Consider the following 15,913-nt stretch of genomic DNA (forward strand, 5'->3'; position numbering starts at 1 on the left):
CTGACCTCAGGTGATTCACCCGCCTCAGCCTCCCAAAGTGCTGGGATTACAGGTGTGAGCCACCACGCCCAGCCCTTATTTTCTTAAAAATCACTTACAAAGTGTATATCAAGAGCAGGACTATGGGTTAAAATGAACTGAAAGGCAAGGCAAGACATAATTTTCCTATGTGCATCAGTTAACACAGGACAAAAACCAGTACATGCTAAGTAAGAAGGTACCCAAAATGCTGAGGAAAGGTACAGGAAGGAGATATAAAACAAGCAGGTGGGGATAGATTAGATCACTTTTCAGCTTCGATGTTCTTTTGAGTCTATGCCACAGGGACATTTGAGCCTCTTCTTAAACCAGAGATGGATGTGGATTAGACTAGGACAGTGGAAGCAGGGAAAGATGTACTGCTACTCACAGCTCCTAGCAGGATTACACTTCGATTGGAGCACTGAGACAAGTGGCAGGTGCTTTCCCATTGTATCTTCATGTGTTCTCTTGGAAAAGGCTATCACGTCTGATTGTTCCATTAATATCTACCTCCTCCACTAGGCTATTTCTCCTTGACTGCAGAGACTGTATCTACTTTTATTCACCAAAGTATGCCTGTAATACTAGCATGTACCTAGTATATAGTAGTAGGTGCTCAATAAATATTTTTCCAATGTAAGAATAAACTAAAGGACTTTAAGAAAATAAAACTAGTCATGAAAAACGGCTTTCTCTATATGAAGTACATAAGAGTGATCAAATGCGCAGAGCAAGAGAATAGAATGGTGGCTGCCAGAGGCTGAGTCAGAAGGAAGATAGAAGATTAGGGGGTTATTGATTAATGGATACAGAGTTTCAATTGGAAAGAGGAAAAAGTTCTGGAGATGGATGGCAGTGATAGTTACACTCAATGTGAATGCACTTAATGCCACCGAACTGTACACTTAAACATGGTTGAAGTGGTAAATTTTATGTTTATTTCACTACAATTTATTTAAAAAAAGAAATGGCTTTCTTGAGAGAGAAGAGAGGTTATCCTGGGAGGGTCCGAGGAATCACTCAACAAGGGAATCTCTGATGGTCAGAAACTGTGTGTTCGCAGGGAGTGTAGACAAGCCAGACCTAAGCTGACTTTGCTGTTTGAGGAGACTCCTCAGATCATGGTGTGAAAGGTGTTGATCCAGTCCAACTCCTTCACTACAGATGGAAACTGGGGCTTTCTCTCTTCTGTTCCCAAGGTCTATCACATTTTACTCAGAGACTTGAGGTCTTTAGCAATTCCTTAGTCATGAGAAGTGGGACTGTGCTCAGGATAGACAGACAAATGGTTTCCCATATGTGATTCTTGCTCCAGCTCCCTAAGTTTTAACTCACTGTAGGTTTTCTCAAGTTGAGTTTTACTCTAATTGAAACTGGCAAAAGAAAAACAAATGAATAAGGAAGATTTGGCTTTTCTCTTTTCAAGGGGCAGGCACAAGTGGCAGATCTTTTGGCCATCGATGGAACAGGGGAAGATCGGCAACCACGAGACCTGAAGGTGTCCACTGACAAGGAGGGTGTCCAGGGCCTGCTCCTGCCTGAAGACATGCTCTCAGGGGAAGAATATGAGTGTGTCTCACCTGATGACATCTCCTTGCCTCCACTCCCGGGAAGCCCTGAGTCCCCCCTTGCACCATCTGACATGGAGGTGGAAGAGCCTCCCAGATCCTCTCTCAGCTTGCACATAAGCAGCTGTGGGGTGCATGCTGGGACCAGCAGCCCAGGGGATGCCCAGGAATCTGTTCTTCCACCACCTGTTGCATTTGCAGATGCATGCAATGATAAGAGAGAAACATTTTCAAGTCATTTTGAGAGGCCTTACCTCCAATTCAAAGCTGAGCCCCCACTAACCTCTGAAGGATTCCTGGAAAAGAGTACTGACTTGCACAGAATCAGTGCTGAACATCCAGAGAGCATGATGAGTGAAGTGCATGAGAGAGCTTTACAGCAGCACCCTCAGGCTCAGGGCGGTTTGCTAGAAACTCAAGGGAAAATGCATGCCCATAGTAACTTCACTAAAACCCGAGATAGGCTGCATGCTTCCCCTGATGCATTCTTGGGCCTCAAGTTTCAATCAGGCACCAGCAGGGGCTATCAGAGGCAAACAGTTCCTCAAGAAGAGATTAAAAGCACATCAGCAAAGAGCAGCGTGGTCAGCCTAGCTGATCAGGCACCTAATTTCTCCAGGCTCCTGTCTAATGTAACTGTCATGGAAGGTTCTCCAGTGACTTTGGAAGTTGAAGTAACAGGATTTCCAGAGCCTACACTGACATGGTGGGTAGCCTATAATGACAAGCCGTAAATGGGAACAAATTCAATCACAGACAAAAATCATTCTCTGGGTACTAACTTTAAGGTTTAGGGCTAGCTGATTAATATTCTAGGACACTGCAACTCTGCATGATTCAATCTCACATCAGACCCTTCTCATTTTAGCAGCAGCATAGTTAACACCTTTAAGAAAAAAGGATAACCATATAAAGTACTAAAAATTTAACAAGCTTCCAAAGCACTGTAGGTTGGTTGTGCTTGTTTTTCTTTTTCTGTGCTTAACATTCCACATTTCTAAAGATTGTGGGCTGAAATTCTTTTCTGTTGTCTATTTCCATATAAGCATGATGTTTGCTTGCTTTAACTGCCTTTATGCAACTGAAAAATATAAGAATTTGAGTTTTTTCCTTTTCTCTCATTTACCTCTTTCATCTTTTTCCTCTTTCCAATAAAGTCACACATGCCATCTTCGTAACATTTTGTTTTACTAAGATTTCTTTTCACAGATTTTTTCAGTGTGAGAGGTGGAATAAAAATATTTCTGTCACAGTTGCTTCAGGTGACAGGCAATAAACTCATTTTTGAAAGGTAGTATAATAACTGAGCTGTGAACGATATGATTTCACTCTGGAGACATCATTATTTTTTAGCCTATTTGTTTCAGTAAAAGCAAACTGTAGAATAGAGGTTTTGGATCGCTTACTGTTGGTAACAAAAGCAGTTCTTTTTCAATATATGGGTTACTTTAAAACATTTAGAAAATTTTCATCCTTAAGTAGATGTATTTGAGGACAAAGCTACAAATCTGTGAGAGCCAGTTTATACTTATAAACTAGGATTAAATAAAATAGCATTTATTGATCCTAATGTTTCAGTAGACATTAAATTATCAGTTTCAATTATCGTGTATGCCCATTGATGGTACTTGAAATATGAACCAGTTATCTAAGGAATTTATGAGAAAACTTTGGTTTCTCTTATTATGAAAAGAAACCGCACTTGTGCAATGTTAGTGTAGTCACTTATGTTTTTGTTTTACGGTCTTTATAATTGCATGTTTTTTACAAATCAGGAGTTTCATATTTATGAATTTTAAAGATATTTAATTCATTATTAAATCTCAGTTCACTCCAAAGAAAAAAGTTGTCTGATGTGTTTCTTGTTTTTGTCCACCTGGTAAATATTAATAATTTGGTTAGTATGTATGTGTTTAAAGAACCATTGCAACATACATATTGTTGAAGAGTTATTGCAATGTTGTAAACAAATGTTTTGCCATCAGATCTACAACTGTGCTAAATTATCAACTGACAAACTTTCGGAGAATCGTACATTCTTAGGACACCCAGGAAAATGCAAAAGTTATTACTTAGGCAATGGGAGCAGAAAATAATTCAGATTTGTCATCATTCTTGAATGGTAGATTGTGGGTATAAATTAACAAGAATCTCAGATATACAAAATAAATTATTTGCTTTATAAACTCATGAAGTTAAGCACTCATGTTCATAGGAAACTTTTAGAAATTTGTTATTAATAGTCATAATCCAGTTGCATAAATACCTTTTATAATTAGAAGCCATTTTCTTCTAACAAAATTGCTTCAAAAAAATTAAATGATGTTATTTCATTAGGCAGTGAAGTTAAGTACAATCCTCTAAAACAGCACATCTGTATTGTCATGTGGATATTGTGGTATGTCTATGAGGGGGTAGATAAGTCTCACTCCATTACAATTTCTAAGGAGTCACAACTGCTGTTCCATAGTGGCAAAAAGAATAAAGCTGGACAACGTGACGGTGCCATTTCACAGCCTAGGAAATTGTTACTATGAGCAAATAGTGGCCTAGTGTGACCAGATGGTCTGTTTTATTTTTGTTTTTGTTTTTAGACATAGCTGAATATCTGCATTTTCATATGCAATATTCCAATTTTTAAGGGATTTCATAAAATTCAGTTTTTCAAAAACATTGTCTGAGACAGTCAAAGCAATTCTCTTGCTACCAGTTACCAAATTCTACTTGAAAGATACACAGCCCATAATCCCAGCTACTCAGGAAGCTGAGGCAGGCAGATTGCTTGAAGCCAGGAGTTCAAGACCGGCCTGAATAACATAGCAAGATCCTGTTTCTAAAATAATAAAAAATAAGAAACTTAGCCCGCACTTGGTGGGTGGTAGGTGCCTGTAGTCCCAGCTACTTGAGAGGCTGAGGTGGGAGGATTGCTTGAGCCCAGGAGTTTGAGGCTGCAATGATATCTGATTCTGCTACTGCACTCTAGTCTACAAAAGAAAAAAGGTAAACAGCCCCACTGGAATTCATTGTGGCTACAAGGTTCCTACTAATCCTAGAGAATATTGCAGTGGTAATGGGCCTATTTGCAACTGTTATTAGAACGTGGAAATGATGTGAATAAACAGCAATCCTGACTTTAAAAACTGCCTCTCTGCTTCAGGTACAAGAAGGGCCAGAAACTGTCTGCAGATGAGCACTTACAGGTTTTACACAAGGAGACAAGGCATTCGGTGTTCATTCAGAAGGTATGCAAGGCAGATGCAGGCCTCTACGTGGCTCAGGCCCGAAACTCTAGCGGCACTCTCTCTTCCAATGTCATCCTCCATGTGACAGGTAACTGCAGGCCGCCAATCACAAGAATTAACTGGATAACCCTGTGTGTCGTCTATGTTAGTATGTTTCTAATGTACTGGCTACTCACACCATAACTGTGGTGGTGGCACCAATGGACATAATTCTCATGTGCCTAAAGAACAATGCAGCTGTGTATCTTCCTGTACCTCCTGCAAAGCATCTCCTACCAAGTGTATCTCCAGTCTGATCACTGTGCTTGTTTGGCTAATACCACTGCTAGGTGAAATAATCAGATTTTCTTGTGTGTTTAATATATTTGAGAAGCTTGCTAAATTATCTGTAGTGGATAAGAACATATTTTTGTATTCTAGAAAGAGATGTTTTCAATATGCAGCAAAATTATTCTATGCTTATTTCCTCCTAATTTAAGGATGTGCAGATGAAGGCTGACTCGACATCGAAATGTGCTAAATTTCAAATACAGTTGTTTGATAATTTATTTTTAATTGCATTTTAAAACACTTCTTTTTAGGGAATATCAGCAGGACTATTGAATTGAAGTTGTATTTTGGTTTGCATTAGCTGTCCTTTAATTTTGCTTTTCATGTCTTGATCTTTTTACTGAAATGCGTTCTATGTAATTTCAACATAGACTACATTCCTGAGTCTGATGATATCACCGTAAATAATCATTCCTCGTGTTGCTCTCACGGGTTTGACATTGGAGAATAGATGTGCCATCAACTTTAAATAGTTTCCATCTTTGGTCAGCTCTGTATGTCATACAGCATGATGGAACACAAGTTTCAGGAGAGAACCAACATTATCCGTGTCATTCTATTGATGTGTTTTGAGCAGCAATGTATACAACTGTAACCAGGTGTTTCTGCTTCTAATCTTCATTCTGCTGATGACCATTTTTATACTCTTTGGCAAAGCATCTCATTGCCTCAGTTTCCTGTCTGGAAAATGAGTTCATCGTCTACCTCTTGGGCAATTGAGAGTTTTCATTTTGTGTCTTTTAAACATCTGGAAAATGGAAAGCACTCTATGAGGGCTAAGGATAATGATATTGTTTAATGTAATTTGTCATCAGACCGGCCTCCGGCTCACTATTTCTTCCTTTTTAGATGCTGTTTCTTTAGAATATTAAATTAAAGGAGTGCTGTTAATATGTAATTTTCAACTAGTCCCATGGGGGAAAGTGATGTTTTATGAATTGGAGCTTAAATTCTTTTCTAATTTCTTAAGACTGCATTCTTTTTAAAGACTTGAAATTAAACTCAGGAGGATACATTTTGTTTGTTCTAGGGGGAATCATGTGTAATAGGATGGGCTGAGATGAATTATATCCTTTTATAATAATTACTATAATATTGAAGTATTCTATACCTTTCTGAAACACTTTATTCAGAAAAGATTTTTCTTGTCTTCCTTTAAAAAATAAGCATGAAGTAGACAGGCATTTGTTTTTTAGATTCTAAACATAGCCTTATCATGCTGAGGAAAATCTTTAGTTGAAAGAATAATTCATTACAGATTTTTGATGAAGGGAAGGAATTAATTATGTTGCTGGAAGACTGTCTACAAATAATCAAAATATTTAAATGTAATATATTCAAGTTGATATTAAAAAGTTACTGAATGTTATCTGAAGATGTGAAATGTGTAGTCAAGTAAACAGTTGGCATATTCTTTCTTTTACTGCATATTCAATTTAATTAAAAAATTAAATCTCAGTTTCTTTCTAAATTTTGATAGAAATGTATTAAAAGCTTATATACACAGCATCCTAGGGAATTCTTATTCTCTTAACTATCCACTATCCTCTTTTTTTTTTTGAGACAGAGTCTTGCTCTGTCACCCAGTACAGTGGTGCCATCTTGGCTCACTGCAGCCTCCACCTCTGGGTTCAAGCGATTCTCCTGCCTCAGCCTCCCAGGTAGCTAGGATTACAGGCATGCCTAGTTAATTTTTATGTTTTTAGTAGAGACCAGGTTTCACCATGTTGGCCAAGCTGGTCTTGAACTCCTGACCTCAAGTGATCTACCTGCCTCAGCCTCCCAAAGTGCCAGGATTACAGGTGTGAGCCACCATACCCAGCCTCTTATATCCTTTTTGTCCAATTTCAAATAATGTATGAATCTTGCCTAACTGCTATTGCCCATGTGGAAGCTAAAGAGTAAAAACCTATTCATGTCCAAAGAAGGCAGGTGAGGCCCAGTAAAAAGTTGTCTCTCTTCCCACTTTCTCTTTCTCATTAATTTGGCAGGATCTCCTTTCCCATTTTGTCAATTTGGTTGAATTTGTGTGTTGGGGTTGTTAGGGCATGGGAATTCCTGGTTTGTTTTCTCTGTTTCAAGTTTGTTCATGTTAACCCTTTGCAGAGCAGTGAGATACATATACACCCATCGTGTATGATGAAAAAAGGCATGCAAAATCCATTTTTAGAGACAGAGAGGCAGAAGGTGGAGAGCACAAAGATTAGAAAAGAGTACTATGCTGATACTCAAGAAGCAGTACAGATAGCTTTCCATGTATCTATCCATCTACCTATTCACCCAGGCTATTGATTGACTAACATGGCAGTAAAGAATAATTATTCAGTTATTCTTCTGGTTGTGTTTTAATTTCAGAAACGTAAGTGTAGTTTTCCTTTTTGCTAGAGTTTCTGTCATGAGAAAATAATTCTTCTTATGAAAGTTTCAATTACAGTTACAGGTTAAAAATGTAAGACCTAGGAAATTTAAGTGTTGTCTCTATTTTAAGGTATGTACATAATTTATAACCATTTACTTCTAAAGAAAATTCTGGATGGTTAGTAATATCAAAACATTTTCGACAAGAACCTCAAATGAAAAGAAAAATTAAAAAGCATATGTGTTACAGCTCTTTTAGAATTTGTCCTGCAGGTTTTCTGGTGAAAATTAAACTCAGGATTTTCAACAGAAAACTTTTAAAAACTCCTAAACTCTTGTTTTTCCTTTTTTTTGTTGTTGTACTTTAGGTTCTGGGGTACATGTGCAGATCATGAAGGATTGTTGCGTAGGTACACACATGGCAATGTGGTTTGCTGCCTCCATTCCCCCCTCACCTACATCTGGCATTTCTCCCCATGTTATCCCTCCCCAACCTCCCCCCACCCACCCACTGTCCCTCCCTTGCCCCCACAACAGACCCCAGTGTGTGATGCTCCCCTCCCTGTGTCCATGAGTTCTCATTGTTCGTCACCCGCCAATGAGTGAGAACATGTGTTGTTTGATTTTCTTTTCTTGTGTCAGTTTGCTGAGGATTATGGTTTCCAGATTCATCCATGTCCCTACAAAGGACACAAACTCGTCATTTTTTATGGCTACATAGTATTCCATGGTGTATATGTGCCACATTTTCCTTGTCCAGTCTATCGTCGATGGGCATTTGGGTTGGTTCCAGGTCTCTGCTTTTGTAAACAGTGCCACTATGAACATACATGTGCATGTGTCTTTATAATAGAATGATTTGTAATCCTTTGGGTATATACCCAGTAATGGGATTGCTGGGTCAAATGGAATTTCTATTTCTAGGTCCTTGAGGAAGCGCCACACTGCCTTCCACAATGGTTGAACTAATTTACACGCCCACCAACAGTATAAAAGTGTTCCTATTTCTCCACATCCTCTCCAGCATCTGTTGTCTCCAGATTTTTTAATGATTGCCATTCCAACTGGCGTGAGATGGTATCTCAATGTGGTTTTGATTTGTGTTTCTCTAATAATCAGTGACGATGAGCATTTTTTCATATGTTTGTTGGCCTCGTATATGCCTTCTTTTGAAAAGTGTCTGTTCATATCCTTCTCCCACTTTTGGGATGGGTTTGCTTTTTTCTTATAAATCTGTTATAGTTCTTTGTAGATTCTGGATATTAGCCTTTGGTCAGATGGGTAGATTGCGAAAATTTTTTCCCATTCTGTTGGTCGCCAGTTCACTCTAATGATTGTTTCTTATGCTGTGAAGAAGCTCTGGAGTTTACTTAGGTCCCATTTGTCTATTTTGGCTTTTGTTGCCAATGCTTTTGGTGTTTTAGTCATGAAGTCCTTGCCTATGCCTATGTCCTGAATGGTTTTGCCTAGGTTTTCTTCTAAAAAGCTCCTAAACTCTTTAAAAAATTATATATATATTTAAAAAAAGAAAAAATATAAAAAAATTTGGTGGTAGTTTTTCACATACAATTCCAAGAGAAATTTACAGTAGGAAGATTTACATTTGAATCTCTGAATATTCTATAATATTTAAAATATTTGAACAAGATGCAGAAAAAATTTTAATCAATACTAGTAATTTCTATCACTTGTAATCAAGACAGAGACTTAAAAAGATGACTACAAGACCCTTCTAACTGCTTTGCTCAAATTAAAATTTCCTCAGATAGTTCATAGGCCCTTTACAACCTGGCCTCCCCTCTCCACCTTCTATCTGATCCCCTCCTATTGCCCCCGACCCCTAGCAAAGTGACATTTAACTTCAGGGTTTTAACCTATCATGCTCTTCTCTCCAGCCTTTTCTTCCTATAACTCTCTTACTATCGTCACCACCCTATCTTCATGACTTAACTCTTGCTTGTCTTCCAGTACCACTGAGACACAACTTCCCCTGGGAAGCCTCCTGACCCATCAAGTCCAGAGTAGATGGTCCTGCCATGTACACTGTCAACACCTGTACTGCCCAGCCATGTCCCTGAATACACACACACCAGAATCTCAGGTTTGAGTATCTGTCTCCTCTGGCTAGGCTGTAAGATTCTTATCAGCAGGATCCGTGACAGCCCTGTTGTCATTGTATTGCCAGCACCTAAGACATAGCCACACTCAGTAAACTCTTTTGAATTGTTGCCAAAGGTAAACAAAGATAAACCTAGCTTGCTTTTTCTCTCCTTTTTAGAGAGAGGAGAGGGGAAATGAAAAAGACAAAAAAATGAATCTCCCTTCTTATAGACAGGAGTCAATCCAAATCAGGCCCTAACAATGAAGCATGCATGAAACACTCTCACCTCATCTGCAAAACTTGTATGAGAACCCTCCAGACACTCTGGGCTAGACCCTGATTGAAAATTTAAGTTTAAAAATCAATGTTGGCTCCAGGGATTAAAATAATAGTGAGGAGGAAAGGGGAAAGGTCCAGGATTGTTGTTCCTGGATCAGTATTGTTCCAACATTTTAAAGTGTTCCAACATTTTAAAACATATGTACTCAGGCATAAATCTTCATCTGGTATGAGGAACTGGGTGCCTCCACTCTCTATGACTAAATCCAAACTGTCAAAACCAGAATTTATGTACTTCCTTAGAATACTACGTAAATGATCAATATTTAATTGTAGCTAGGGCTTAGTAATCTGGGCTGTGAACAGATCTTATTTGAAGCCAGTATTTCATACATACTTATAAATATAAAGAAAGCCAAATCCAAGAACTTAAGAGTATTTGAATTCCAAATGAAGAAAGGAAAGAATATCCTATTTTGTCCTGCTTTGTGTTTGTCCTTATTCATGACCATTTCTTACTAAAGATTACCATCTGAAGCTTTTGACACTCCTGTTGTATGTACAGCATTTTAAATGCAGCCATGAAATAAGTTAGTTGAAACAAAATAAAATATCTTCTTCCAGTATGCTCTGATATTGTGTCTGTCAATGTAATGCCAAAGCCTGAAGACTGTTTTCCATTTATAATATGCAGAATCTTGAGTTGCATTGGAAAGTTAAAAGACTTGCACTGACTGAATGGAAGTGTCCTTTTTTTTAAAGCAAAAACAATTCATTTTCTCTGCCCTCATCACAGGAGATGAGATTTGAATGTTATCAGTTGTGCATGAATTCAACCTCAAAAACAGAAAGCACACGGCTGTGATTTTGGCCTTTTTCCATGAATCTCCACGACACTGTTCCTTTTGATGGTGAGAGTTTGTATAACATTGTGAAGCATCTGAGCATCGGTGCACGTTGGAGGCATGACACTCCTCAGGGTGAACAAGGCTTTGTGTTGAGAGCTTGAGTGTTTGGCCTGCTCACTCTTCCTTCTGTTCAACAGCAGTTTCATTTGTATAACTCAGGACATGGCAAATCGGATTCCTTGGATTCTCCTTTTTGTACCGTAAAATTAACTTCTTATCTTCCTTAAAGAACAAGAGTGCAAAAATAATCGTATAGACAAGAATGTGTGTGTAGTCCCAATTAGCACACTAAAAACTGGGTGAAATCAAAATATATTTTAACCATAGGAGTAAATGGAAAAAAACAGATTGAATCCAATTTTTCTTTAAACCAGAAAAATAATAGTTACATAACATGAGGTTTTCAATCTGTATTTGTATGACTCCTTGCCATGGGTCTTTTTCCATTTAGAATCCACTTAAATATCAATACTTGTGAAATAGCAGCTCCAGAGCTAGGTAATAAAATGAAGTGTCATCTTTTTCCTTTGTCATTCAACAACTGTTCTTTTTACAAGAACTTTATTGATTCAAGCATCTACAAAATGGCATTTTTATCTTATGTGTGCATTTATAAGTATCATGCAATAAAATCTTTTGAAGATAAAAATTCAGTGAAATATAAAGGAACATACTTTATCCATGGCAAATTGTCTCCAACGCATATTATGCTAATGATGGCAGACAGCCACCTCTCTTTGTAATAAGTATTATGTGCACCCACATACAAACAAGCTGTTGGAAAACAGAGTCAGCTGGAAATGCAGACAAGGTAGGAAACCACTTACTTGGCAGGGTCAAAAAGGCGAACATGCCCATTTGCTCCAGAGCCGCTTCTCTAGCAGCTGCTGTCGTGCCAACCCTGCAGGGCCAGCCTTTGATTCAAGTGAATGCAGTTCCAGAAGGTGCCTTTTAAAATGCATTTTTATTCATTTCTATTACTCTTAAAAGAGCAATAGTATTTCTTATCACATTCTGGTCTGTGTTACCAGATTAAATCAGAATGCTTCCCCACCCAAAGAACGTAATTTCTGGTGAGAAAATGGGGTCTATGGAAACCTGAAAGATTTGTATACTATGTTCACTTAGGGTGGTGACTGGGGAAATGTAAAACTGGAAGGGAAAAACTGGCTACACAACACGGTAAGGATGCTGGGCGTCAGCTTTGGCTCTCAGCTTCCCTGTGTGAATTTCTATGGATTCTGAAAACGTTTTTGGGAACTCCCCGAGAAATTAGAGGCCACAGTAAAATGCTTCTACAAGATAATTTTTGTTACCCAGTAAGAGGACCGTATTGGGTCCAGTAGTGTCAAGGTGGACCCTAAATCCAGTTCCTGGAGTCTTTATAAGGAGGCCATGGCAGACAGAAGACACAGAGAAGACACCCAGGGAGGAGGCGGTGCATGACACGTGACAACAGAGGCAGACATTGGAGTAATGCAGCTGCTATCAGCCAGGGTACACCAGAGAGTGCCATCGCTGGAAGCTAAAAGAAGTGAGGAGAGATTCTTCCCTAAAGCTCTTGAAGGGAGCATGGTTCTTCTGGTTTAGACTTTGGACTGTTGAATTCTAGCCTTCTAAACTATTAAAGAATAAATTTCTGTTGTAAAAGCCACCCAGTTTGTGGTACTTTGTTATGGCAGCCTGGGAAGCTAATACAATGACCAAGTTTTAGAAGAACCAATACAAATCTCTGGTAATAAAATTCCCGGAGACCATTACTGGACACCAGCAAGCTTTTCAAACCAGCGCTCTGGGGGTGTGCTGGAATACCTTCACTTCCTTCTTGATTTGAAGGGATCACCTTGGTACATTTCAGCCAATCAGTAACTTTTCATCTTCTATGTGAACATCACCCTCTAAGTGCACTATAGTGCAAAGAGTTCTAGAGGAAGCTGAAACCATTCACAATGGGAGTTGGGGGAGAGGGAAGGAAAGTTGTGTTTAGAAATATAACCAAAGTAAGAGTGTATACAATATAAGAAAGGAGAAGAGAAGTTCAAAAAATGGAATTAGTAACAGTCAAAAATTAGGAGATACATGACCTAAACAGCACTATCAATCTACTTCATCTAACTGACACATAGAATATTCCATCCAACAACAGCAAAGTACACATTCTTCTCATGTTCACATGGAGCATGTTCCAAGGTAGACCACATTCTTGGCCATACATCATACATTAAAAATGTAAAAGAATAATAATCATACAAAGGCATGTTTTCAGACCACAATGGAACTAAACAAGAAATTAATAACAAAGATAGTTCAAAAATCCAGAGATATCTGTAGATTAAACAGCACACTTCTAAATAACATGTGGATCAAAAAAATAAATCTCAAGGAGGATTTTTAGATATTTTGAAAAATATGAAATTACAAATGCAACTTATCAAAATTTGTGAGATATAAAAAAATATTGTGTAGAAGAAAATTTATAGCATTAAATGCATATATTAGAAAGAAAAAAAATCTAAAATCAACCTAAGCTGTCACCTTAGGAAACTAGTGATTTAAACCTCCAGCAAGCAGAATAAAAGAAAACTTAAAAATTAGAGTGTAAATCAATGACATTGAAAACAGGAAAATAATAGAGAAAATCAATGAGACCAAAAGCTTGTTCTCTGAGCAGATCAATAAAATTGATAAACCTCTGGCCAGGATAACCAAGAAAAAGAGAAGATACAAATTACCAATATTAGAAATGAAAGAAGGGTCATCACTCTGATTTATGGACATTAAGAGGATTATAAGGGATACTATGAACAACTCTAAGCACACAAATTTGATAACTAAAATGAAATAGATCAATTCCTTGAAAGAGAAAACTACCAAAACTCACACAAGCAGAAATAGAAAACCTGAAAAGTGCTTTATATGTTAGAGACATTGAACCAATAATTAACAACTTTCCAAAAAGAAAAACACAAGACCCAGATGATTTCACTGATAAATTTACCAAACTTTTAAGGGAAAAAATAATATCCGTTCTCTACAATCTCTTCCAGGAAACAGAGCAGAGAGAACTCTTTTTAAACTTATTCTCTGGAGTCAGAATTACTCTAATACTAAAACCAGGTAAAGATGTTACAAGACACGAAAACTAAAGACCAATATCTCTCATGCATATAATTACAAAAATCCTCAACACAATACTAATAAATCAAATCTAACAATGAATAAAAGGAATCCCACATAATATGTGGGATTTGTTCTAGTTATTTATGACTCCAAAATTCAAAAATTAATCAGTGAATCCACCACATCCACAGACAAAAGAAAAATTGTATAATTATATTAATGCATGCAGAAATAAGATTTGACAAAAATCTAATGTGTGTTCATAATAATTTTTAAAAACTGTCAGAAAACTAGTAACAGAGGAAATTTCTCAACTTCATAAAGAACATCTATAAAAACCTGTAACTAACATTGTACTTAAGGACATACTCTCTTACCACTCGTATTCAACGTTGATTGGAAACGCTAGTGAATATGACAAGAAAACATAAAAGTTACTAAGATTAAAAAAGAAAACTAATTGTTTTTACAGATACCGTGATTTTCTACATAGACCACCCCAAAGAACCTACAAAACCTCTTGAAACTAACCAGGTATAGCAAAATCGCCAAAGCAGAAGACCTGCAACAACTACACTCAAGAAAAAGCTAGGGAGCTGTCAGTACAGTGATCAAGCATCTTTAGAGACCGTGGCAGAGGTAGTAAGAAATCACCCCTTTTCCATATATTGGTTGCAGACATTATGGAAACTTGAAATCTAGTTGCGACATGTCACACGTGCTTTTTCTTGCACCTTCCTCTGATTTTTTCTTGGAGGGAGGTGCAGATTTGAGAGAGGTAAATTACTTGAAGAAGACTATGCTCACCAGAACAAGGGAATACTTCAGTGTGGAACATAAATCAATTTGATCATTAACTGGCCATTGTCATTATCAACAGATCAAGAGAGAAAAAATAGAAAGAAATTGTAATTAAAGGATTGTTGAGCTGTGCTTTTTCCAATAATAACATAATCAAAATAAAATAAAATAAGTCCTTTTGGCCTCTGACATCACATCCTGGAGTAGATGATTTACCAGTTGGCCATTTGCTGCCCTGCAAGAATGAACGTAGCTACCATGGATATGTACTTTCCTTTCAGCAAGGATGGGCCCCAACTGCTAGTATTATTTCTAAGATTTCTTCTTGGAAACCTATGCTAAAATATGCCAACCACTGTATTATACCTTAAAAAATAGTGTTTCATAAAGTAATAGTTTGTTAATTAATTAAATGATAGAATACAAATGGCTATTTCAGCACTTATAATTAACTGGAAACTTTTCAATGAAACTAATTGTTTTGTATTGTCTAAATGTTAAATATAATTATTTTCTTCATTTCCATTAAACATTTTTTATGGGTAATTTTTGGTCTTATATGTCAATATTCTAAATTATTATGGCATTGCACTTTATTACTTAAAGCTAACTGATGCACCACAAAAGCCAACTATTAAACTTGTATTTTATCAAAGGCTTTGTAAATATAATAGTATAAATGGTACAGCACTGTAAAGACCCCATCCAGGACTTACAAATGGATATACAAAGTATAGGTTTTGTTCAAACCTATGGCAGTACATTGTATAATTGCACAAATACTGATTTACTATGACAACCCAAAATGGATTAGGAACACCATGAAGGATGGTCCAGGCTTAACAGGATGTTCCTCAACAAGTCAGGAGCACAGTCTAAGGTATAGGAGCTGGTCCTCAGTTGCAGCTGACTTTCTTTCTCTCTCTCTCTCTTTCTTTCTTTTTCTTTCTTTCTTTCTTTCCTTTCTTTCTTTCTTTTATTTCTTTTTCTTTCTTTCTCTTTCCTTCCTTTCTTCCTTCTTTCTTTCTTTTTTCTTCCTTCCTTCCCTACCTCCCCTCCTTCTCTCCCTCCCTCCACTTCTTCCCTCCCTCCCTCCCTCCCTTCCTTCCTTCCTTCTTCCTTTTTATTTTTGAGACAGAGTCTCACTCTTGTCACCCAGGCTGGAGTGCAGTGGTGCTATCTCAG

The 15,913-nt window shown here is 37.5% G+C and overlaps 1 protein-coding gene and 1 non-coding gene across 7 annotated transcripts in view; both read left to right on the plus strand.

The window, feature by feature from the left end:
* Positions 1 to 15,640, plus strand: part of CCDC141 (coiled-coil domain containing 141) — a 216,661-nt gene extending 201,021 nt beyond the window's left edge. The window contains exons 24-28 of one of the 6 annotated variants that reach the window (XR_010341447.1): positions 1,448 to 2,295; positions 4,747 to 4,919; positions 7,888 to 7,925; positions 8,444 to 14,645; positions 14,689 to 15,640. Coding sequence is in view for 5 of the 6 variants with exons in the window: in XM_021668951.2 (XP_021524626.2) it covers positions 1,448 to 2,295; positions 4,747 to 5,014 (1,116 nt within the window). In the remaining variant the exon portion in view is untranslated. The other 5 variants (XM_064373291.1, XM_064373289.1, XM_021668953.2 and 2 more) reach the window with 5 other exon arrangements.
* LOC135273727 (U7 small nuclear RNA) lies at positions 7,759 to 7,817 on the plus strand. Its single transcript, XR_010341538.1, has one exon. It is a non-coding gene; the product is annotated as a U7 small nuclear RNA (small nuclear RNA).
* Positions 15,641 to 15,913: the final 273 nt, after the last annotated feature.

This window comes from Aotus nancymaae, unplaced genomic scaffold (assembly GCF_030222135.1).
Source record: "Aotus nancymaae isolate 86718 unplaced genomic scaffold, 86718_ANA_hifiasm-v0.15.2.pri h1tg000008l, whole genome shotgun sequence".
Classification (NCBI taxonomy): Eukaryota; Metazoa; Chordata; class Mammalia; order Primates; family Aotidae; genus Aotus; species Aotus nancymaae.